At 35.3% G+C, this 26,654-nt stretch overlaps 1 protein-coding gene across 1 annotated transcript in view; it reads left to right on the top strand.

Annotated features, from left to right (window-relative positions):
- The window catches only part of GABRA4 (gamma-aminobutyric acid type A receptor subunit alpha4), a 69,813-nt gene extending 50,241 nt beyond the window's left edge, over window positions 1–19,572 (top strand). The window contains exon 9 of the mRNA XM_082728037.1: window positions 14,917–19,572. Within this exon, the coding sequence (XP_082584163.1) occupies window positions 14,917–15,438 (522 nt within the window). The 3' untranslated portion in view covers window positions 15,439–19,572. The remainder of the gene's footprint in view (window positions 1–14,916) is intronic.
- Window positions 19,573–26,654: the final 7,082 nt, after the last annotated feature.

Consider the following 26,654-nt stretch of genomic DNA (forward strand, 5'->3'; position numbering starts at 1 on the left):
GATAAAAATATATGTTTATAAAAAATAAAAAAATAAAATAAAATCCATTTTCTCTGTTAAAAAAATGCCTTTTGAAATAATACACAAAGAGTTTTAAGAGAAAGCTAGGAGAAAATATAAAATAATAATGGGTTGAAGAATAAATAACAGGTGAAGAATCAGGAAGAGTAAATGTAGACATTTTTCCCTAAACCTGCCATGATAGAAAGAACAGTAACTGGAAGTGGTAAAAAGCTTTAGGAGTTGAGGGAGTTGATATTTTCATTTACTTCTTTAAAATCTAAGAGAAATTTTAGCATGTTTTATGTTGAGAAAGTGTGACTATTTTTTAAAATTGCTAATATAATTAAGTAGAACAAAATCACAGGATTCCTGATTTTATGTCTCCCTTCAAACATCCATCAGCCCAGAAAGAAACCTTTTAAAGAGGAGCCTTTAATTATCTCTTCCTGCAATTGACAGATCTGGGCAAGTTGGGTTTTAGCTAGTTCTTAGCATTGCTCCAAGGAAGGGAGCTGATTATCTCTATCTAGAAATAGGAAATAAGATGAATTTTGAGCAGAGCACAGAATGTAGTTCTCATATCTTTCCAACATTTTTCTGGGGTGTACAGTATTCATTTAACATTTAGTTCTATTGAAAAATACGGTGAATATCTAAGGATAGAAATAATGGAAATTTATATTGTCCCTCATAGGGACTATCCACATTTTTGCCTTAGAATATGAAATGATAACAATATAATATTAATATTTAACAAGTACTGATGGCTTACTGTGTTCTAAGTAGGGTGTTAAGCGTCTTATAGATACTACCCCATCAGTAACTCTAAGTGCTATTGTTATTGTCCTTATTTTACCCAAGAGAAGACTAAAGAACAGAGAGGCTAAATTACTTCTCCCAAAGTCATATAGCTAGTATTTAGCAGAATTTGAAACTTGAATCTACCTGATTTCAGAACCTTTGGTTCTGATTTTGATTTTTAACTCCTAATATCCTGCTGATAAGAATGATAATAAAGATAGATATTTGGTAACTTTTGGCTTTAAGATTCATTTTATAGATGTTTGTAGAGGGCACATTTTTCTTGCTTCCTACCAGATTTTGGGGCCATCTAGTTTCTGGCCTGCTTGGCTAAAGTGGTTGTCTTAGTGGTATTCATTAATGTGCTGATGAGCCATTTACCATAAATTGCAACTCAGCTACTGGTTCAATTCATGCTAAATTTGCAATCTGCCTTTACTGAAGTGCAAAATTGTCTTTCTTGTCATAAAGTGGTAGAACATGCAAAATAGTCTAATACCTTATTTTCTAGCTCAAGTAAGATGATCTAGGCTCAGTTTTAAAATTTTCACTTTCGTTGAACAGCTGTTTCAGCGTGAGAGCCTTGTTAAATGTTGAATGGTTTTGATAATGCCCCATTGAAAACTATAGCTGATAGCATGGTACTTACTCTTCAGGACAAGTCAAATTATTTCCTGGAGAAAATCGAAATGGCTTCAGCAATTTGAGGGGTCATCTGTTTGACAATGTAAGAACTACGAAGTGGTGTCATGGTAGACCATCAATTTGTTCTGACTTAATACGCTGTTTTACTGTAGATGGAGTAGATTTGTAATGAATTGTGTTAGAAGAATAATTCAACATATGCTTTATGACCAGTTGGCTGTGCTTCCATTCGTAAAGACTAGGGAAAGGGATTGGTTTTGGAAATACAAGAGCATACACAATAGGTGGCTTAATGAGTCCTCTTCTACTAGACACACATATGTATATGCATTAACTTTATACATAATTTGGCACATGGATTGCTGAACTTCATTAACTTTCATTACTTGTAGATAATTACATGTTTGAAGAATCATTCTCAAGTCAGAAACTAGAGCTACTGCTTATATTGATACCTTCTCTGGGTTACAACTAAAGTTGAAATTACAGTGTTTTATGCACCAGGGTGAGAAATGTTTCAGCTTTACCATATCTTATACTTGAATGTATAAATTTTTGAACATCTTTTGAAAGTGCTATATTCTAACTTAAGAGAAAGTTTGTGGAAGAAAGTTGGGGCACAGCTTCCCTCTCGCAGAAGATCATCATAAAAATATTTTCATCATATAGAAGATACAGATTTTGAGTGGTAGTGTTGATTCATTTTTAGAACAGTTTAAAATGTACAGGATAGCTGAGATAAAGTAATGTCTATAAGCATGTTATGACAACCGAGTACCAAAGGAGTAGTAAGAATATAAAGAAGAATGGGAGAAAGAGGAATATGTTAAAACTCGAGAAGAATTTTCGCATATACTGGAAAGGATTAATCAGAGAAAGATTTTTTGTGAGGCAAAACATATGTTTAGCTTATGCTAGAAACCAAATAAATGTAAATAAAATCAATTCTGAAGGGCTGAGCCATTTATAGTTGTTACTCAACTGGTTTGGATTTGGGGGACATATTTCAGGTAAATTCTTTTCTGCTTTCTTTCAGTCTCATTAACATATGTATTTGCTATTGTAGGCAGAATCCTAAAGTGGTTAACAGTGTGGGTTTGGGATTCAAATCATACCTGGACCCATTTTAATTGTCTGACCTTGGCCTCTGGCACTGGGTTTTAGTGTCCTCATTGGAATGTTAATACTAGCTCCCAGGTGGTTGCAGGAGATATTTGAGGTTATTTGTGAAAACCTTTTAGTGTAGTGCTTGTTATTATTATTATTAGTAGTAGTAGTAGTAGTAAGTACTTAATACACTGTAGAGATGTTGGTAGAGATTCATGGTCTCTGTCTGACAAGTACTTTAATTATGTGAGAGTAGCCCTGAATATAAAGCCTTGCCTTAATTGCCCATTTCAAAACGATTAAAGAGGAAGAAAAGAAAAGGAAGATTTTAGAGCATCTTCAAGGGATCTCAAATTTTAACTGACAAGGAAGTTTCTCAGCCTTCCTTATCCTTATGCTACTGAGAGAAATCTTGAGAATTTGTCTCCACTACCATAAGGCACTTCCTTTCTTCCACAGTCTCTCCTTTACCTTGTTTAAGCCTTACTCCTCCCTAGTTTCACTCACTTTCTCAAAGGGGCTTTCTCAGCAATCAGGCTAAATAATGTACTCCCTAACTTCTTTCATTTTCCTTTATAGCATTTATTGGTTATTATAATGTTTTATAATTCCTGAGAGAAGTTGCCAAGACTGTATTTTTTTCACTTCTGTACTCTCAATATTCAGCAAAATAATTTGAAAAATTAGGCACTCAATACATGTATGTTGGATAAATTAATAATATGGTGACTCAGTGTCTTTAATAAGTCTTTTATTGCTTATGAGCTTAATTGTGGATCTTCCAACAAGAGATGAAGCATGGCACTTGAGTTCTTTTTCCTAAAAATAAATCTATTGGAGCTATTATAAATGTTTAGATTCAGTAGGCAAACATTGTCTGATATTGTAAAGAAACTCAGCCTGTTTTAGGTAAGGTTCTTGGCTCATCAAAGTCTTTCTTACACTGCATAGCTATGATTTTACAAAGGGATGTGACTGATAATGTTTGAGCTTTGAAATATTTCCTTTCAGAAAAAGTATACTGCAAATCTGGTCTTGATGAATTATTGCTTTTTGGATAGTGTTCCTGTTGCCTTTGCTGATGCAGATAAAATTATTACTCAGACTACTTGATATACCAGCCTCCTGTGTTTTTGGCAGGAACCTGAGTCCTTCTGGGTGGGTATTTATCATAGCACAATTTTATTATGATCAAATTGTATCAAGTCTATAATAAGAAAAAAAGCCTAAAAGTTTCTTAAAGTAAGAAAAAAAGTATAAATGTTTTCTAAGTTCAAATGTAATTTTCTGAATATTTTAAAGCTGAAGCAAATCATTTCCATAAGATGATGTACATGACTTGAAAATAAATTCATTTGGACACCCAAGTTAGGGATTTAAAAACTTGGTAAGATTTCCCTTGCAATGTTGAATCAGATATCTACATATATTAACTCTACTTTTAAGGATGAAAAAATATAAAATGTGGAAAAGAAAAGTTATAAATTATGTTATTAATGACATTTTCCCAATATATAAATAAATAAATGCCCTGAAATTCACAACACACACACACACACACACACACACACAGAGAGAAAGAGAGGGAAAGAGTCAGACATTAGAGTCATTAGAGGAAAGGGGGCAAAAATATTTAGGGAAAAGTATGCAGTTGTTAAGAAGGATCTGGAGCTAAGTCCAAACTAGAAGGGCAAACAAAAGCCCCAGTTAATCAAATTTCTCTGATTTGAGTGAAGAAAAGATGAAAGGAGCTCAAAAGACTCCTGAAGGAGTCTTCTATCTAGACAATCCGGACAGTTTGGAAAAAGAATGTAGATGCTCCTTGGTATATAAGAAAGTATTTTTATTCATTGAGAACAACTAACAATATTACAAAGAGATCAGTGCTTAATTCCTGTCAAAGGCATCTCTATTTCTTTGCATGTCTTGTATCTTAACTCTGTCTAGGATTGGGGGGTATCAGAAAGGTATACCCACTCGGTAGAGAAGAGAGAAGAGGACAGACTAGAAACAAACAAACAAACAAAATCTGAAACGAGAGAGCTGCAAGTTTGTTTGGATTTTGTTTATTTTTTTTCCTCTGAGCCTAGTTAATATTCACTATTTTAAAAGTCTTAAACTAAATGTGCCTTCAATTTAATTTTATTGATGTTAGAGAATTGTTTTGGTCACCTCAGGCTGCTGTAACAAAAATTACGTGGACTGGATGACTTAAACAACAGAAATATGTTCTCTCATGGTTTTAAGGCTAGAAAATCCAAGATCAAGATTCTGGCAGGGTTGGTTTATGGTGAGAGTTCTCTTTGTGGCTTGCAGATGGCTGCCTTCTTGTGGTGGTATCCGCTTTCAACACTGAGAAAGAGCTCTGTGGTGTTTCTTCTTCCTTTATAAGGTTACCAGTTTTATCTGATCAGGCCTCCATTATTATAACCTAATTTAGCCTTAATCGCTTCCTTAAAGATCCTATCTCCAATACCCTCACACCAGACGGTGGGTGGTTAGAGCCTTTATACATGAATTTGAAGCGCGACACAGTTCAATCTATAGTAATGATTAAAACCTCTTCATGTTTTTATTACTTTACGTTCTTTGACATTTGTTGCCTTCTACTATTCCCAAGTCTAGTGCTTTCACTGCTCCATTTCCTGCATCCAACTTAAGTGTGAAAAAAGTCCTTTTGACTTCTGTAATTGAAATGAGGTAAAAGTGAGTGATACTATAGTGCCAGAACAATATATCTACAGATACAATTCTTTTTAATATTCCATTATATTTAGAAAGTGGGCCAGCCAAACTAGGTTGCCAATGTTCTCATTCTGAGCCGATGTTCTACGTCTGTCTTTTCGTGGCATAGTGTGCTGTCAATGTTCTCCTCGAGATTGGATTGCATCAGTTCCTCCAGTCTTTGCTCTTTCCTTGATGACTAGTTTCTAGACTTAACTAACAGTTGGAAAGTTCCTGAAAGAGACCAGTGATCTGATATAATACAAGAGATTCCTTTTTCATGTAACCCATATCATTTTTGGACATTGAAATACTCGTGGCTGTGGTTTTTCCTACATGAAGCATGACATAGGGTTGTGGCAGCTAATTAGTTAAAAGCATGTTAGCAGAGTGACAGTTGCAGAAGAGCCACTTAGCAAAAGTTAACTATTGTTTTTTCCTAAAAGAGATTTTTATGTTTCTCTTATATCACAAGTTATAGGATTTACTATAGTGCTAATTCTCCCATTACTGTGTTCAATATGCATTTTAATGTTGTATTTCCTCATATTTATTTCTCATTTCAGCCAAAAACATGTTTTTCATGGCTGGCTTCCTTTTATACTACAGACTGTCCCTTGCTTCAGTGTTCCTCCACCTTTCTGGTTATTAGAAATGAAGACCATATTTTTATAGAAATCCAGAAAATATCTTCTAAAAGTTTATTTACTGGGGAGCCTGAGTGGCTCAGTGGGTTAAGTCTCTGCCTTCAGCTCAGGTCATGAGCTCAGGGTCCTGGGAGCAAGGCCCACATTGGGCTCTTCGCTCGGCAGGAAGCCTGTTTCCCCTCTCTCTCTGCCTGCCTCTCTGCCTACTTGTGATCTCTCTATATCAAATAAATAAAATCTTTAAAAAAAAATAAGTAAAAGTTTATTTACCATAGTGGGATTTATTTTTGAGTGATATACCTCTTTCTTTTGGGGACAGAATCTCATTATCTGCCTTCTGCTGGGTTATTTCTATATAATGCTGGTTTGATGCCTACTGTGTGCTAGACAATGTAAGTATCTTACATGCATTATTTTATTGATTCATTATGAGGAAGGTACCATTATTATTCCTGTTTTGGCAAGGATTTTGAGGTTTTAAGAGGTTCAAGAACTTGCTAGATATCTCATAGCTGGTAAAAGACAAATTCAGTACTCGTGTCATGGTCTCTCTGATTTGGAGGCATGTAATCCTAATTAATTAGCCAGTGTTTCCCAATTTCTGATCTCTGATGATTGGCAATAATATAGCCAATAAATAAGGCTTCCTGCAAATAGGACTGAAGCAGTTTTTAACTAATTCCCAGGTAATTTTTATTTATTTATTTATTTATTTATTGTTACGATTTATCGATTTATTTGAGAGAGAACAAGAAAGCATGTGCACATATAAGCAGGCGAAGGACAGAAAGAGAGGGAGAGGAAGAGAATCTCAAGCAGACTCCCTGCTGAGCACAGAGCCTATCATGGGGCTCAGTCTCAGGACCCTGTGATCATGACCTGAGCCGAAACCAAGAGTCAGATTCTTAACCAACTGAGCTTACCTAGGCAACCCCCCCCCACCCCAGGTCATTCTCATAAACACTTAGAATGACTATAATTCTGCTTTTCATTAGTAAGCAAGAAGAGATTCATCCAAGTTAGTGTTTGCATTTGGATAAAATGAGTGGAGTGTCCTTTGCCCTCTACTCTCTCCTGGGTTACCTTGGGAGCACTGGCGAGTGCAACTCCTGGAACAACTGTAGGTAACATTCTGGTCAAGTCCACTTGATCATACTGAGAGCTTCTGCTCTGACTAGTGGAAGTTCTGGCAAAGAGATTTCCTCTGCTAGAGCCATAGATTCAATATACAAAGAAGCACTAGGAATCACTATGAAACAAAATTAACCACCACATTGCATATCTTCAAGAAATCCTAATATTTTAAACTTTCAGCTTCTAAACCTGTAAAGACAAAATGAATAAATTCTGTAAGGCCTTGTTCTGTGGTAATTTCAAATTGAAGACATAAATTTTTTATCCCAGTGCCTGATATCGAAAGTAGTGTTTTCATAGCTTATGGAAATACAAACATCGAATTAAGTGCTAACATTGGGAGAAAATGAAATACAATAAATAGAGAACTGAGCATTTTCATTTCTACATTTTATTGTTCAATGTGTGATTGAGTCCCCTGGTAACTATTTATGAAATATTTAGCATATTTATTTGGAGGGGATGTTTTTCATTTCTATGTGGTAGCATTTTCTAAAAACACTACTGATAGTCCTCAGTAAATCATTACCTTGGAGTTTAGTTTCAGCTGCTCTACCGTACTTGTTTATTTCCTTATTAAATAAGATGTGTCTGAAGTCCTGTCAGAATGGCCTGGAATAAATGTCTTTACGTTATTGGATTTTTTAAATATGTGACTCACTGATATTCTAGAAGATAAACCTGTTCATTACTAGCCTTGTTTGTTTTTAATTTGGAAGGGTTAAATTACATTTTATTAAACTTCATTAGCTTCTCAAGCAAGCAATATGAATGAGGCATGTATTCTGCAAAGCTCGTCTTAGTCACTTTATCTCAGCGCTGCTAGAGTAATAAGTGGAGATGAATATTCTTTTTGCAGTTAATAACACTTCTTTGGAAATTGTGTCAGATCACAGTCTTGATTGACGAATTGCTTGGATGTGCTCCTGTTTGCCCGTTGCTGCTTTAATTTGTTGAGGATGTTTGAGTCTGCCTCCTCGCACCTCTATCCCACCAGTTTCCTTGCTTTGGGCTATTGTGACTAATGACAAAATGATTTCAAACTAAGTCATTTTTCAGAATTCAAATGAAGCTTAGGTGCTTTCCTTGTCTGTAATCACTGAGTGTCTGCTGAATGCTGATGTTGCCACTCAAATCTCAACATTGCCTCACTCTGACACAAAATTGCAAATTTCCAAAATTCAGGGGCCTCGTGAGTAGTATTCCTAGTCAATTTCGTGTGAGCTAAGTCAGCAGATTTTTCAATCCATTTGTGGTATGTCACCATGGAAAATGACAACTACTTTTTATATAGTAGTCCTTGGACATCAGTACAAATAACTTGAGTATCATTTGGCTGCTTCACAGTAAGTAAAGTTTTAAGCCCCAAATCATTCTAATTCTGCTTTCCTTTGTGTGGGGGCTGATATATAGAGCACTGAGACTCCTAAAGCATTCTTAGACTTGGTATTGCATCAAGGTAACATACACCATGGGCGCTACCTGTAATATTCTAGAACTCTGCCCCATCAACAAAAGTTGGGTAATCTGGAGGCCAGATAGAACATTTGTGACACTTTCTTTTCAATTTTTTTTTTTTTTTTAACTAGGAAGAAGGGGATTTTTTTTTTTTTTTAAGATTTTACCTATTTATTTGACAGACAGAGATCACAAGTAGGCAGAGAGGCAGGCAGAGAGAGAAGAGGAAGTAGACTCCCCGTTGAGCAGAGAGCCCGATGTGGGGCTCGATCCCAGGACCCTGGATCATGACCCGAGCTGAAGGCAGGGGCTTTAACCCACTGAGCCACCCAGGTTCCCCTCAATTTTTTTTTATTTGAAAAGAATCTTGATTCCAAAATATATCCGTTTCAAGAAAATATATTAAAAAATGAAGTAAGTACCTGTTGTGTGCATTCTCCTACAGTGATTAAGAAGATAGTCTTTATACTCTAGAAGCTTACTAATAGTTTTAACCAAGAATAAGAAGATTTGATCTTTGCTTCAGAGTGATAATCCTAGTGGCACACTTCATACCCCTCCCTCCATTTCCATAAAGTCTCTTGCTTCTTTGACTCTTTTTTTCCAATCACCTTGGATGGATCCTACCTCTTTGGCTTGGGGTCACTTTCTTTCTCCAGGTGTATTCTTCAAGTCTATACTCAATTTCTTTGCTATTTATAGCTTGTCTAATAGTAGATGTTGTGAGAATGTAATAGTATATCCAGTCTGAATATAATTTTCAAACCATCAAAAAGAGAATTAATATAAATATAAAATGAATATCAAAGTATTGTCTGACTTATTAATTAATGAGGGAAACACATAAATGGTAAAACTGGTTCAAAATCTTTTTAATGATTATAAATAGCCATTTAAAGAAATGGAGTACTACAGTAAATACTAGGTTGGTATAGAAGTGATTACTATCCTACAGGGCAACAAAACCATAACATAACCTTTGGTGGTCTTTTCTTCTGGACAGGAATATACAAGTTAACACATAACTTCAAAGTGTTTGCACTCAAATCCAATATTAAACAGTAGAATCAAATTCAAGTAAGTTCCCCTACAAGCTTAATGATCCTTGGTGGACTTGTTAAACAATGCTCCACTGTGACATTAAAAGGACATTCTGTACTCTTTTCTGATTTCCATGTCTTTAGTCAGTTTCTAACAATGTACCTGACTGTTACAAATACTTAACTGTCTCAAATAATAGGTGTTGTTCATTAAGTTCTTTAATGTCTCCTCCACATTTGTCTATCAAGAGGCTGTAAAACGTGGCAAAGCACTCTGTAAGTAGCTCTCTGTATGACTTAAAGCCAGTCATAACCTCTCTGTTCTTCCTTTCTTCTACACCTAAAATGAGGAACGAGAATTTTAGAATTTCTCTCCGTTTTAAAATACTGTTATTCTTTAAGAATGGAATTATAAAGGGCAAACAATCTTAGTCCTTCAACTAGTATGTGGCGTTAGGCAACAGGGCCCCCTAATGGTCTTTGATGAATTCTGGGCAGGTCAGCCTTCTACTTCTCCCGGAAAGTTTGAGAACTTCCAGCCCACAAAAAGTTTGGCAACACCTTCTTAATACCCTTGATTTAATTGGACTTCTACAGGCCAGTGTTATCTACTGTCAAAGTAATACTGCATAACAAACAAGTACAACGTTTCAGTGGCATACAATAAACATTTACTTCTGCTTTCAAGTCTATGGGTTAATTGGGAAGTTCTGTTGATCTTGATTAAGATTGTCTGGGCAGTTCATCCTCTCTTAGCTGGGACAAATTCATGTGTCTAGTGATCAGCTAGCTGTTGGGTGACCTAGGAGAGCCTCAATGGGGTGACCGGCTCTGCTCCAAAAGATCTTTTTACCAGTTTAGACCTACCTTGTTCTAGTAGTGTTGATGGCAGTGTTTTGAAGGAGAGTGGAAGTTAGGAAGAACTCTTAAGGCCAAGAAAAATGACATACCCATGACTTTCACCACATGTTGGCCTGAGGAAGTTATAAGGAAGCTTGTGGGGAAATAAACTCCATCTCTTGATGGGGGAGGAGTGGGACATTCATATAACAAGGGGGGCATGAATATGGAGAAGGAGGAAAATTTGTTGCAATTTTTGTATTTAATCAATGATATATAGTTCATGATTCACAGTTGGGATTTCAGGAAGTTGTGAAAAGTTGTGGACCTAGAGGGAAAGAAGACAGACTCCTGTAAATATTCTTGTGCTTTCTTCTGGAGCCCACCTAAGTCACTTAGAGTTAATTTTCATCCTTTCAGGTCTTATTGTTAAAATTCATTCAGTAGGACTAGAGATATATTTAGGGCTAGTTATCTCATATTACTGAAGCGAAGTCATTCTTTGTACTCTACCAAACATTACACGAATGGTGAGATTTTACAGTCTGGCTGGTGCAAACATGCATTATTCCTGGTTTTGTGTGTTTCAGGTACTCTTTCTTCAAATCCTTTTATGGGGTTCTTTTTTTTTTTTTTTAAGATTTTATTTATTTACTTGACAGAGAGAAATCACAAGTAGATGGAGAGGCAGGCAGAGAGAGAGAGAGGGAAGCAGGCTCCCTGCCGAGCAGAGAGCCCGATGCGGGACTCGATCCCAGGACCCCGAGATCATGACCCGAGCCGAAGGCAGCGGCTTAACCCACTGAGCCACCCAGGTGCCCCTATGGGGTTCTTTTTGCAGCCTTGGGTAATACTTCCTACTCATAAACTGATCTGTGCTTAGCAGAATAGTCAATCAGTGGGGACTCTCTCAGAGTTTTGGAGTTCTCACTCACTTGTTTATTTTTTTATTTTTTTTAGCATATACTTCTCTGTTACTTTTTCCTATGAACTCTAGCTACCTTGACTTCCCCAGATTCTCAGCTCATGTCCTCAATTCAGAGAATCTGGCATATTTCTCCTGGATTCTCCTTTCCTGTTCTGCTGCGTGGAACCCCTTTCAAGTTTGTTTCTTCTTTCTCAAGGATTATAGTTCTATATTGTCAGATGCTCAGTGTCATCAAAAAACAATTGGTTCACATATGTTGTCCAGCTTTAATTTTTCTTGTCATTTCATACAGGAGAATAATTCAATCCCTTTTACTCCAGTCTGGTCAGAAGTGGAAGCCTTTGATTCTTAGAATTTAGTTTTAGGAAAAATATAGGTTTCTAAAGATTATGGGCAATGTAAATTTCTGAGGAAGAAAGCAATACGCAAATTTCAGATTATACTTGAAAAAGTGTTTCTTTCCTGCTTGTTTAATTGGTCTGCCATTCCTCTCTTCCCTTCTCTTAATATATTCAGCATTTTGCTACAGTTTGACCTTCACTATATTTTACCTTTTGTTATATTTTTGGCTGCATCATGTGTATGGGTATGCATCTTGTCAATGACAGTGTAAGCTCTCTAAATGTGGATTTACCATATTCTTTATATTCGCTGTTATATGACATTTCAAAATTAATGTTAATTGATTAACTATTATTCCATTCTGTAAAAAGAGACTCAAAATCTGAGGATTAATTGACATTTACAATGTGTTTTGTAGAGGAAAAGTTCAGGGTAAATAATGGTATCTTCAGCTTTTATGTTGGTGTCAGTTTTGTTTTCAATTGTCTCCACCAGAATTCGGTGCCATATGTTAGACTACAATTTCTCATGTGTTCAGCTGAGCCTGCTTAGAAGACTACTTCAGACTGATGTGAAGAATACTTTCTAAACATCTCAGATCTTACTTTGGCTCTATATTTTGTGAGGCTTTTATTCTTTCTCTACTTAACAAATTTGAAGTCATAATCTACAAATACATTAGATATGGATTAAATACTTTCAGCCAACTTGATGGGCCTGGTTTTGAAAAAGGATTATATTTGTAGATTAGACATGTCTCTGTAAAATGAGCCGTCAGTTCATTGTATATGATTTTATCTGCGATATTCCTGTAGGCTGGCTGCTTCTAACCACCCACTTGTGAGTTGGTCTTCTTCCTCTCCCTCACCTCCTCATTTACCTTCTATTTCATGGAATGGTAAGGGGAGAGGGTATAGAAGGCAATTGCAATATACGCTTAATGTATCTTAGAATAAACATAATTAGGAATAAATTTTTTACAAAAAAATCATGGTATGTTCTAAAGACAGACGTGACTAGTTTGAGAATCATTTGAGCATTGTTTTCCTTCATTAGCATAGGCAATCTGTAGTTGGCTATACTTATCGTGCCTGCCAGAATATAAAGAGAATTAATTTTAATCTTTATCATGCAACTGTATTCAAGTATAGTCTTGTCCTACACATAAAATAATTTGATTGGGGGGGGCGCCTGGGTGGTTCAGTCATTTAAGCATCTGCCTTCGGCTCAAGTCATGATCCCAGGGTCCTAGGATGGAGACCCACATCGGGCTCCTTGCTCAGTGGGGAGCCTGCTTCTCCCTCTCCCTCTGCCTGCCTGCCATTCCCCTGCTAGAGCTCTGTCTCTCTCTGTGTATCAAATAATCAAATAAATAAAAAACCTTACAAAAAATAATTGGATGGAAAATAGAGAGTTCCATTTTAATTTAAACATCCTCTCCAGGTAAACAGTTTGAGTTCAGATATTTGCACAATGGTATGATGATGCTGTTTATAGGTCTAATATAATATAATGTAATTTAAAATTAATGCTCCTTTGTATTTTTATTATTGTGGTGACAATGTAAAGTGCATTAAGGTCTCCAGATTTTATAATAATGTGTATGATTGCCTATGTAAGATTATGAAAATAAATTTCAGGGTTTTGGAAATTTAAGCTTTTAAAAAAAATTTTTTTAAATGTATGTATTTATACTCTAAACTCACTGCCTTAGAAAATCCTAGAAAGTACAATACACAGAATGTAATTAATTAATTAATTAATTAAAAGATTTTATTTATTCATTTGACAGAGAGAGACCACAAGTAGGCAGAGAGGTAGTTAGTGAGAGAGAGGGAAGCAGGCTCCCTGCTGAGCAGAGAGCCCGATGCGGGGCTCGATCCCAGAACCACAGGATCATGACCTGAGCCAAAGTCAGAGGCTTTAACCCACTGAGCCACCCAGGCGCCCCCCACAGTACACAATTTATTAGCTGTTAAAGCAATGATGTCATCACATGTTACTGTAGTCTTTGGGAAATTACTGTTCACTCATGAGAGTAAAAGTGAAAAAGACAAATAACATCTTCATATTATGAATAGCTTTAACCTTGCGGACCCTATAAAAGAACCTCAGGAACTTCTCTTCCCCAGAGATCCTCTGGTCATAATTTGAGAACTACTGTACAAGTCAGTTAATGGTGCTATGAAAATTAGCTCTGTCCACAGGAGGTGAAAATCAGAAGCCTAATTCACACCATACAAAAAGAAATAAATGTCAAATGTCAAATGAATTAAAAGTGGTGGGGGGCACCTGGGTGGCTGAGTCAGTTAAGTGTCTGCCTTCAGCCCAGATCATGTTCCCTGGGTCCTGGGATCAAGTCCCACATCAGGCTCCCTGCTCAGCAAGGAGTCTGCTTCTCCCTCTGCCTCTGCTCCTTCCTATGCTCATGCTCATTCATTCTTTATCTGTCTCTCTGTCAAATAAATAAATAAAATGTTTTTAAAAATGAATTAAGGGTCTAAATGTGAATAAGTATAACTTCATTATCTCAGTGTAGATAGCCTGGTGATACCAAGGGGTGATGGAGAGATGGCGAGAAACCATTTGCATACACTCATGGTGGAAAGTTTAAGTAGTTTTCCTGCTTATTTAAAACATTTATTTAACATATGTAATGTTGAATAAGTTTCAAGGGTGCAAATATTCTACAGCCCAGCAATTCTACTTCAATTTATATGTCCCAGAGCCCTTGGAGTTTCCTTTTTTTAAGGAATGTCTTGTATGTATCGATATGGTTATTAGTGTTATTCTGTGCACAAGAGTAAGTACAGTTCTTCTTGTTTATAAAACAAACATACAAACATACAAAACTCATTGAAGGGTATACAGCCCATCACAAAATATCATTTACAAAAAAACTGAACAGGGAAGTTGTACAGCTATCATCATGAGCTCTTAAACGAAAGTCAAGCCTAAGTCTAGTTCATAGTTCTAAAAGCCAAATCTTTCTATAGATTTAAATTCTGATTATTTCTGAAAGTGGACAATATTTTGAAATAGAAGATTTTTGATTGAGAGTTTCCAATACATTCACGTTCTTATTTAGTTAGGCATTTTAAAATTTACATGAAGCTGAGTGGCTATAGCATGTTAATAACGGTTTCTTTTATAGAAACAACTGATTTTAATTATTTGATCCCTTTACATTTTGTATAAATCTACCTAAAATGACATAATCAATATAATGTTTATTATACTTTTTCAGAACACAAATGCCAATCTGAACATGAGAAAAAGAACAAATGCCTCGGTTCACTCTGAATCGGACGCTGGCCACAGAACTGAGGTGGGAAACCATTCGAGCAAATCCTCCTCAGTTACTCAAGGATCTTCTGAAGCCACATCGCAGTCTTACTTAGCTTCCAGCCCGAACCCTTTCAGCCATCCAAATGCAGCTGAAACGATTTCTGCAGCAAGAGCACCTCTATCTGCTCCTCCTTCTACTCCTGGCAGAACTGGGTATGTGTCCCAAAAGGCTTCCACCCACCGTGTGTTTGGATCAAGACTGGAGCGAATTAAGACCACCGTTAATACCACAGGGGCTCCTGGGAAGTTGTCAGCCACCACTCCTCCTCCCCCTGCTCCACCACCACCTGGATCTGGCACAAGCAAAATAGACAAATATGCCCGCATTCTCTTTCCAGTAACATTTGGGGCATTTAACATGGTCTACTGGGTTGTTTATTTATCTAAGGACACTATGGAGAAATCAGAAAGTCTAATGTAATTTTGTTGCTAGAATGGTTTCCTAAAAGATGATGAACTTAATGCAGAATGCCTTTTTAAATGTTTTTAAAGATAAACCATTGTTCTTTATTAAAATAAAAAGTCTGTGTAATTTTTACATTTAAAAAATTCAAGCCAGTTATTGGGAGAGTTAATTCATTCCTCAGTGAAGAGAGAGTGAGCCATCTTTCGTTGCAGAAAAATGATTTGAATAGAATCAATTCAGCATTCAAATTACATGAATTGCAGACCATCTTGGAAATTTGGGACAAGAGAAATAGGGCTATTAGAGATACATGGCACATACTTATGCATTGAAATTTGAAAACAGACTATGACATCTTTTCATATACACTATGAATATCAATCAACCACCCTAAATTTCCCAGTGGCACTGCCCTTAATCAGAATTGTTTATTGGATATCATATGAGGTGACCTTTGGAGATCCTGCTAGTACCTGCAAGAAAAGGACTTTCCTTGTTAAATGAAACATTTTGAAAAGGAAATGGAGCAAAGCAAATACTGACCAATGAGTGAAACCTCTGCTGCATCTAAAACAAAAACAGAGACCAGGGAAGATGTGTTCCCTGTCTTACGTTGGCCAAACAGGACTTAACCCTTGACTTGAAAATCTGTGCTTTGAGCCAAAGTTTAACTCATTGTATGAATTCTTTTTTACAGTAGTTTATTCAGTTATGTATTCTTAAACATATAGTTATTCAGAGCCTACTGTGTTCCAGGCACTATGCTAGACACTGTCTCTCTAGGAAAGCTCTTTCACCTTTACCTACAATATTACTTGAATAGTAGAACAGTCAGTGCATGCTCATGAACCATAAATTAGCAGAAGATGTTGCATTCTTTAATGGAAGAAATTTATTTAAAGTCTGAGAGCAAATTGAAAATATTTGTTTCTCCTATATTACAGAGGGTAACACATTAGAACTGTTTCACTAATTGACTTCAAAATATAATGAAAATGTGTACAGGTTGTTCTCTAAATGAGAAGCACTGTGTACCTAAGAGTAGAAATCTGGGCACTATAAGATCATATAAATTATTTGTTTCAAATTTGATCAGAATAGTAGGATAGAATTTGATCAGAACCATAAACTCATCAGAATTAGGAACTCAATACAAGGCCTTTTAGATGCTTTTCCCAACATAGATCTATATGGCTGGTGAAATGCTAATCGTCAGGATAGTTTTTGTGTCAGTAGTTTTGTATTTCTACTTCTCTGGAAGTTGAATGTTTTGGGGAAGGGCAGTTTTTGTATGGTTTCACAACAAAGGTGAGTATTTTAAAACTAAAAGAGAAGCAAAGGCATGGAGTAGAGAATAAAAATCATAGCCAAGGGGTAGGATTCTGCTGACTCTGGTAAGCAATTTATCAGTATTTTCACGTACTAACTTTTCTTTTTTAGTTGTGTAGGCTTAACAACTTAATTGAATTTCTTGCAGCTGTCATATGACACTAAATCTATGTCTAGTTTTTTGTTGTGTTGCTTCCAGATTTTTCTTCTATATTTCTTTCTTCCTGATCAGGATTGTGTGAATGAATGTGTTCTGGATGCTTGGGGGAACACTTTGATAAAAATGGCTACCTTCCAAACAGAATCTCTTGTTTTTTAGAAAAGAAATCATATTAAGTATTTGCCATTGGTTTTTAAGTTGTTGCATTGCCTTGGAATGGTTGTATATGAGAACTGTAAATTGTGAAAATGCCAAATATTAATTGTGAGTCAAATCTGAGAATTCCTCTTTGGTTATCACTCTAGGTATATCCTAGAACCACTAACAATTTTAAGGCTGAAAGATGCTTTAAAAAATCATCCAATACAAGTCCTCACTTATAAACTGATGCCAGTAATATGAGGCCAAATAAAATTTGTATATGTGTATATATTTAATAAAGAATACTTGTACAAAAGCTTATCATAAGTGATTTTATGAATGTGAGTAGATTTCTAGCCTTGAGGACAATGCTTGAAATTATTATTGGAAGCTATGATTATTTATTATTCCAAGAAATGACCTTATTTCTTTAGTGAGGAATATACTCCTTGCTTATCCATTGGTCTATTCTTAAGAAATATCTTATGGCTTCCTTTTTTTTTTTTTTAATTCTTCTCCTATAAATACCACAGATTTTAAATGGGTAAAAATTAATGATGTTAGAATTGCAGCCCAGGGATCCAGGTGAACCTAATTTTTCTTCTTTGTATGTGAAGAAGATTTTAAAATAAATCAGGTAGCCGAATAGAAAGGGCAAAATTAATTAAGGATTCTTAATTGTTAATGTGAAGAGTAAATTGACCAGAAAGTCTAATCATTAGTATAAAAAGGAATTATTTCACTTGCACATGATGTTTATAATAATAGTAATAATAATGCATAGTTTATTTTCTCTAATTGAATTTCATTATATCGAGTCATGGCTACTTTTTTTTGGGGGGGGGGTCATCATTCCTATCTTCCCAATAACTCAGAGCTATGTTAAACAAAACACTTCTGTGAAGAACCAGTCACTTTTTACCAATAGCAAATCTTACAGTAATCATTAGGAGAGCTCAAAGTCTTGACAATTTGTGAAGAAGTCTGGCTGAGAATGGTAATTCTGTATATCTTATCTTTTAAAGATGAAATTCAGAACTGTCTTACTCAGTGCCAGTATCTATATCCTAGCTTTCCACTCCAAGTTGAACCGTATACATAATTACTTCCAATTTACTCCAGGCATGACTAGGTATAATAGCATACTTAAATGGTTAATCTGCAGTTAAACATGACTTGTATTTGTTCATATACAGAGTATTTGGATAATGTATGTTTTAAGTCAGACCCCACAAATTTTGAATCAGAGTTGGCAGAAAGTAGAGCCACTCTCTTACCTACTGATGGAAATGAATCATAGAGAGGCTGATGACAAAGACAAAAGCAAGGGACTGGAATTAACTTTGAAAGGTCATTTTTCAGTCACTTTACCTTAACAGTAACCATGTTTCAAGCAATAAGTAAAATATTTGTTTGTGGTTTATTTTACCCATGAACTGGTCAATTCTGCCTGACCCAGAAAAAAATCCCCACTCCGTTTTCCAATTGTCCCCTCTTCAAGATTTGTGAATAACCTGCAGTGAAAAACACCAAGTGAAGACATGGATGACCTCATTTCAGGTTCTGACTGTATTTTGATTTTAAAGGAGTCACTTAGGGGCACTGGGTGGCTCAGTCTCTAAGCATCTGCCTTCAGTTCAGGTTTGAACCCAGGGTCCTGGAATCAAATCCCACGCCGGGTTCCCTGCTCAGTGGGAAGCCTGCTTCTCCTTCTCTCAGATCCCCTGCTTGTATTCCTTCTCTCGCTGTCTCTCTTTCTGTCAAATAAACAAATAAAATCTTTAAAAATGTAATAAAGGAGTTGCTTAACCTTGCTAGGCTTGATTCCTTATTTGTAAGAGGATGGGAGGATTAAATATTATCTAAGCTTTCTTTTAATTTTAATATTTCTGATTCTCATAGTAGACTAAATACAAGCATTTCTTAGAATAGATACACTCAAAACTTTGTGCCACAAACAGATGTTTCTGGGGAAAAAATCCCGATTTTAGTTTTACTGCCTAATTACTTATAAGCTCATGGCTTGACTCAAGCTAATGTTCCCTAACCTTAAGAAAACAAAACCAGCTTAAAAATAACCCATGACCCTCGGACCAACTAAGAAAAAACCAAAACAAACAAACAAACAAACAAAACATCCATCTCCATTTAGATTAGATATTTTCTTTCCTGTGGAATATTTTATTCTTTAAAGAATTTGGGTTTCTCTTTACTGGGTATTTATTCATCCTTACTAATTAGACTCCTGCTTCATATTATATATTATGCTCATTTTTAGGTATATACAGAGAAATAAAACTGGTTTCTTTTCTTTTATGTGGTCCCAGTCTGGTAGTGATAATAGGTGTGTAGGCAATAACTATAGGGTAAAATAAGTACTTCAGTAGTATTGAGTAGGCTAAGACTAGAGTGGTATAAGTGAACCCTCACCTAAAACACAAAAAAAATATAGAGGGGTATCAAAAACCTTAATAATCAAGATAAATAATATTTTGAAAGAATATCTTTTAAAAATCAAAATTCATTAAAAAACCTATGATTAACAAAATACCCAAATTTGAAATAAATATTGGATTAGTATTAATATTTTTTTCTTTTCCATCAAGCTTTACTATTGTTTAACCTGGCCCTGACGCAGAGGGTGGAAAAGGATGCATGTAATTTTATAACTTTATTTACGGGGAGGAGAAAAGAGTGATGGCAGGGAAGGCTTCGCAGAGATGATTTTGAATGGAATTGTGTGAAATAATTTGGAGGTCCAGCTCCTCTGCTGACTTCTGCAAACAAACAAACGAAGAAAAAAACAAAGAACAAGAGCACATTTTTTACCACCTCCTGAAGCATGAAGAACTCTTACTACAAATTATATGAAGTGGTAGGAGGTAAGATGAATTCAGGGAAGTGAAAGATGGTGATGTTGGAAAGACCTCCTGGAGCTGGATTAGAGAGTTTTGTGTAAATTACGAAAGAAATTGGATTTGATTCTGGACTAGTGGCAATTTATTGAAAATCTTGCAAGATAATAAAATGAAAATGAATATGCTATGCTTCTGTTTTAGAGAATTCACTTGATTGCTGTATGAGCTATGGAACAGAGGGCCACGAATCTGGAGATCATTCAAGAATGGAGATGTCTCATTTTTCTTTTCTCTTCCAGTTAATCTTGGCATTTCATTTCTTTGTTTGAGTCCCAATGACTTCATTGTTATTTGTGAAAATGATACATAATTGTTAAAAGTGAAGATAGGTATTGCAGAAATTTAAAACGATCTCAAAATCCTACCTCCAAGAAAGGGTTAATATTTCATGAATATCAGACCAGATACTTCTGTATAAATATAGTTATATAGAAGAGTAGAGTGAGTGGTTAAAAGACAGTTTTATAAAGTTAGGAGCCAAATAGTTCATAAATAAATGTTGCTAAATCATTTTTGAACATTGACTCTACCTTTATCTAAAGTTAAGATTAAAAATACTGGGGTAAAGCTGGAGAGATTGTTGAAATTTAGATAGTGTCGAATAAAGCAACAGTGGGGACTCTGTGTGTTTTTATTCCACATTTCAGTTTTTATTTCAGGAAAGCTTTTTTCCTATAGTGTGCCTAAATAATTTTTCTTTGTAAGTGCTAATTATGTTCAATCTCTTTTGCCTCTGTAACTATTTATATTTCTTACAATCACTTTTGTATTTATAAATTCATTGTCAACTTTTGTCAACCATAACCCAAGTGAGTTTTCAGTTGTGTTCATTCTAGTTTGTAACCTCTAATGTAATTTTTAACTACATAATGGTTTTATTCTTTTCCATTGCTTTCTTGGCCTGTGCCATGTCATATTTTCATTTCTTGCTACTATTTTTAGGATCTATTAAAACATTATCTTTTCTTTGAGCTTCCTATTCTCCAATTAATGAGATCATGTCTATAATTTGAGACTACAAATAACTCTTTATATAAAGTTTTCCTCTGTTTCCTGAAAAAAAATTTTTTTCTCTGGTATGAACTTCCCCTGCATTTTTATTGTGTTTCTGCTTCCTCTCCCTGTGTTTCAGGCTGATTTCTTTCTATTAAGCCCTGAATGAAGCTAGCTATTTACTGAACACTATGTGGGAAGTGGCGGGGAATGAATCAGAGCAGCCCACAGAAGCTATTTAAATTTCAGATTTCAAGCCCACCTCCCCAAATCCGTTTTAACTTCTGCCCAGGGACCACACTTTTCTCTATTTTTGACATTTGGTGTTCCATGTGGCTCACGGTGTAAAACTCCCAGTTTTCCTTTCTCAGTGTTGTTAGCACTGTAGTGATTTTCTCCCCTTCTTCCTGTCTCTTGCATTCACGCTAGTCACCTGCTTTACCCAGCACGCTATTTTACAGCTATCAAATACAATCTATCAGCAAACTTTTTCCTTATACCCATATTCCACCATTTGCGTTTATGTAACTAGAATTCTATAAAGACAGATTTTGTTTTTCTCTTGCCTGTCCATTGTCCATCTCATGGTGGCTTCGAACAGTCTTTGAAGAATGTCAGAGGACCATGACCCTGAGTGAAATCTATATCTTATCCAAGATATGTGCCAGTGAATGTCCTTTCTTCCATCAGGGCAAAATGTGACCCTGTTTCAAAGCTATTTATCACTGTTTGTTGCCAATTCCTTATAATTACAGATGTGTTTTTTTTTTCCAATTCTTCATTATTTATTTTTGGAAGGATTTCCTAGAAAAACAGTGAATTGTAAGTGTTTTTATTTCACCATCTTAAACTGAATCACCATCTATCATTTGTATTTCTGTTTGGCTGGGGGGTTGACCAGAGTATCTTTTCTAACAGCAGAGCTCTGTGGTTTTTCCCTTTTGTGTATCAGGTGTTACTGGAATCAGGGAAAAAAACTGGATTAAATCTGTGACAACACAGTTGATAGAATATACTTCCCTTTAAGGGGAGAAAAAGAAATTATAATAGTAGGAAATAAATATTATTACAATTAACCTTTGACTGACATATCCTTTTTCACTCTTGTATTTGTGAATGGTATGGTTTATTCCATCCTTGGAGATGTTTGCTGATAGAGTGGGGCATGTTTGTAATCATTTTACTGATTATGTATATCGTTTCCTACTTCAAACACACAATAAATCAGAACTTTCATTTTTCTAGGTATGTAAAATGATTGTGGTTGATGAAGTAGAGTTTTATAATTCTAAGGGAGCTTTATTCAAAAATGAATCAAAATCCAGTTTTCAGCTAAAGCCATATTTTATGCTATAAGACATTGAATGGTCATAGTAAATAAGAACTTAAATTTTCCACTGGTTTCTTTTTTAATGATGAAAACTCCTTAACAATTTTATGCTAGAAATGTTGAGAATTGAAGAAAGAATAAAGTATTCTGTTAGGTTTTACAATTGTAATGTTGCACGAACTGAGGAATAAAAACTTACCTGCCTGCTCTTTGAATAATTTTAAATTCTTTGTTTAATTGCACAATTAAAACTATTCCTCATTATGGGAGTAAAGAAAAATATTAATACGTATTTCATCATATCATGAAAATTAAATTTGTTATCCTTTGAGCTTTATTTTTCTTGCTCCATCAGAATAGCAAATAATAAAGCACTTTATTTTAAACAGTATAAAATTTGGAGGAGACACAAGTGTTTTGATTTCATGGGAAGACAGTTTTCCTACAAAGTAGACACTTCCTGAGCTTATACAAATCATATCTGATTCCCTGAGAATGATGATTTTTTTATTTAATATAATTGTCACAATATATTATAGTAAAGAATACACTGTCATGCTTTTCTTTTTGCAAATTTGTTTTTTCATTTTATTTACTTTTCATTTTATTTACTTTTCCATCATGATCAGTATACTCTTTAATCCCCATGTTTTTGCAATTTGTTTAAAAAAAAAAGAGGGAAATACAAGTTTAGGAGTTGATTTTATTTTTTTTTTTAACGATTTTATTTATTTGTTTGACAGAGATCACAAGTGGGCAGACAGGCAGGCAGAGAGAGAGGAAGGGAAGCAGGCTCCTCACTGAGCAGAGAGCCCGATGCAGAGCTGGATGTGGGACTCGATTTCAGGACCCTGGGATCATGACCTGAGCCGAAGGCAGAGGCTTTAACCCATTGAGCCACCCAGGTATCCCAATACTGGTTTAGTATTTTAAAATAATTTATCTTAAAATGATTTTTAATGCCCTTAAAGCAAACTTCTCTTGCTTTCAAAGCTAAACCTATTTATGATAATAAACTTCCTTTGCTTCTTAAAAAATTACGTGTGTGTGTGTATGAGCATAACATTCTGGAGTATTCAAGCTTCAGTTCTTCATTAATGGATGATTATTTATTTATTTATAAAAATATTTTATTTATTCGACAGAAAAAGAGAGAGAGACAGCGAGAGAGGGATTACCAGTGGGGGAATGAGAGAGGGAAAAACCAGGCTTCCCCCTGAGCAGGGAGTCTGATGTGGGGCTCAATCACAGGACTCTGGGATCATGATCTGAGCCAAAGGCAGATACTTAACAACTGAGCCACCCAGACACCTCTGTGGATGAGTATTTAAAATAAAAAGGACTTAAATTTCTATAAAATTTTATCATAGATACTTATATTTTAAGATTAATGTGTTGTAGCTAAACTCTAGAATTATTAAAATATAACTATTGTATTTAATGAATATTTTTCTATTTAAATTTAAAACAATAAACATAAATATCTTTGGAATTTTTTAGTTGAAGAACTTTTTTGTTTGTAAACATAGTTCCTTTAAATTTGTCACAGTATTGTTTTGGACATGATATTTCACTTTTTAAAAAAAAAACTTACTTATTGACTGTGGACTTTGAGAAACAAACTGAGGGTTTTAGAGGGGAGGGGAGTGGGGGATGGGTGAACCTGGTGGTGGGTATTAAGGAGGGCACGTATTGAATGGCACACTGGGTGTGGTTCATACACAATGAAGCTTGGAATACTAAAAAATAAAATAAAATAAAAGAACAAATTGATCACAGTATTGTTTGGACATGATATTTCACTTATTTTAAAAAAACTGTTTTACTTATTTATTTATGGGGGGTAGAGAGAGAATTTCAAGCCAACTCCCCACTGAGCATGAAGCCAGACAAGGGGCTCAATCTCATGGTCTTGAGATCATGACCCAAGCCGAAGCCAAGAATCAGAGGCTTAACCTACTGAGCCCCCCAGGCATCCCTGATATTTCACTTTTGAAGTCTTGCCTCATTCATTAGTATTCATAGTTTTTCCTTACTCTCATTCCCCACATGACCAATACCTTCATCTAGATTATAGTTTTGCCAAGTTTTCATGGCTGGGAAAATTCTCTGTGGGTGATATGGATGAAGAAGAGTGATAGGACCCATCATATTGGATGTGGTACAATGAAAATGTTACATATGTGATTTTGCTTGATCAAAGGGGTATCAAATGTATATACATGTCTTTTTTATTCTGATGCATCAAAATGGATAAAGTAGAGCAACCTATGACTTAATTCTAACTTGTGAGACCAAAGTAAATGTCTTAGAAAGTCAATGAGGTTAACTTATAAAAATATGTGATCTTATGCTTTTCAATATCCAGTTCAGCATAGTAGCTGTATTTATTTTGTTGAGATGAAGGGTTTTGAACACTCTGACGCCTTTAATTAAAGTTTTGGTTTTGTTTTTATATTTTATAATGTATCATAAAATGTTTTGAATGTAACCCTTCTTGTTCTGAAACAACTGTTTTCTGAAGAAAAATTCAGCCTTGCGATTTGTACCTTTTAAAAAAGAGAACGTACCTGAGAGAGAAAAAAAAAAAGTTGATCACAGATTTTCCATAACACACACATATAGACACAGACATTCTTGTATAAATACATACTAACAAAATACATAGTACATGCAGTATACTTTTTGTTGTTGTTCACTTTTATGACATATTAATTAAGTCCTTCCATATTTAACTGTATTTGGTCATTTATAGACTGAATGTTTGTGTTTCCCCAACATGCGTATGTTGAAATCCTACCCCCATATCATGGTATGAAGAAACGGAGCCTTTGGGAGATAATTAGGATTCGATGAGGTCATGGGGATGGAGTCTTCGTGAAGAGGACTAGTGCCCTTTTAAGAGTCACTAGAGCTTGCTTCCTCTCTCTGCTCTGTGCCAAGTGAAGATACACTGAGAAATTAATGGTCTGCAACCTGGGAGAAGCTGACCACCTTGACACTCCACTCTAAGACGTCCAAGTCTCCAGAAGTGTGATAAATGCATTTCTGTCATTTAAACCACCTACTCTATGGTATTCTGTTATAGCAGGGCAAACTAAAGCCAATTCCTTACTCCTGTGAGAGCATTTCTATTAAAATATTAATATTTAAAATGCATAGCACCTTTGTTGTGTAGTGATTTCTGCTTTTTTAATTTCTTTTAAAAATATTTTATTTATTTACTTGAGATAGAGCGAGAGTGAGAGCGAGCGAGCGAGAGAGAGAGCACAAGCAGGGGGAGCAGCAAGTAGAGGGAGAAGCAGGCTCTACATTAAACAGGGATCCTGATTCAGTGCCTGATCCCAGGACTCTGAGATCATGACCCAAGCTGAAGGAAGACGTTTAACTGACTGAGCCACCCAGGAACCCCCTCACCTTTTTTTTTTTTTTTAAAGTTCCATAGGTCTCACTAATGACCAGATCCTGTTTCCTGAATACTAGATAGAAAGTGTCTGCCTTTTATTTTCAATATTGATAATAGAGAATTAGAATAATGTAGGAGAAAGAGGAAGTCAAAATTTAAAAAAAAAACTATTTTCAAATAAAAGTATCAATAAAAAAGTAGGAAAAATAAGGTACTGGAACACGTAGAGGTATATAACTTTCCAAACTAGGTTACTTTAATTTTTTATATGATGCTAATTTCATTTGTTTTAATCACTGGTGAAGAATTTCTGCATGGCTCATTTTTGAAGTAGAATAGTTAGAAGTTAATTTTCTTTCTAATTGGAAGCCAGAGATCACTGCTGGCTGAATGATTATGAAAAACACTGAGGTGGTTCAATAATCATGAACTTATTTATAATGTTACCTAACCTATATCATCATGCCCTGTGCATTCTGAAAATTAATTTCTCTCACAAGGAAAATTGCATGTAAGTCTTACCATTATATTCGACTACGTTTTCTTAAAGTCAAATATACATCAATCCTTTGAGTACTTAAACGGTATCCCTCTCTTTTTATTCTGGAAAATGTAAAATAATGTCATTAGTTAACATTGATTTGGATAATGTTCTCATTTGAACACTTTTCAGGGTAACATTCCTCAGCTTGGTATTCTACTCAAATGGATTCATGAATCTGTATCATTAGTGTTAAGATAAATGCTAATTAGTGGCATCATTTATTAACTAAGGACCATATGTCTGCTGTGGAATAATATTGTCAAGTTGCCCTATGTGGGTTTATCATTTGAAAACTAAACAGGCTGATACATGCACTGGAGGAAGATATCTCAACTGACACATTACTCCAAAATTTTGATACATTTTTATTTCTTCCTTGGCTTCAGTTACTTGTATTTTGCCTACTAGTC

Source organism: Mustela nivalis (assembly GCF_964662115.1).
Source record: "Mustela nivalis genome assembly, chromosome: 4".
NCBI lineage: Eukaryota > Metazoa > Chordata > Mammalia > Carnivora > Mustelidae > Mustela > Mustela nivalis.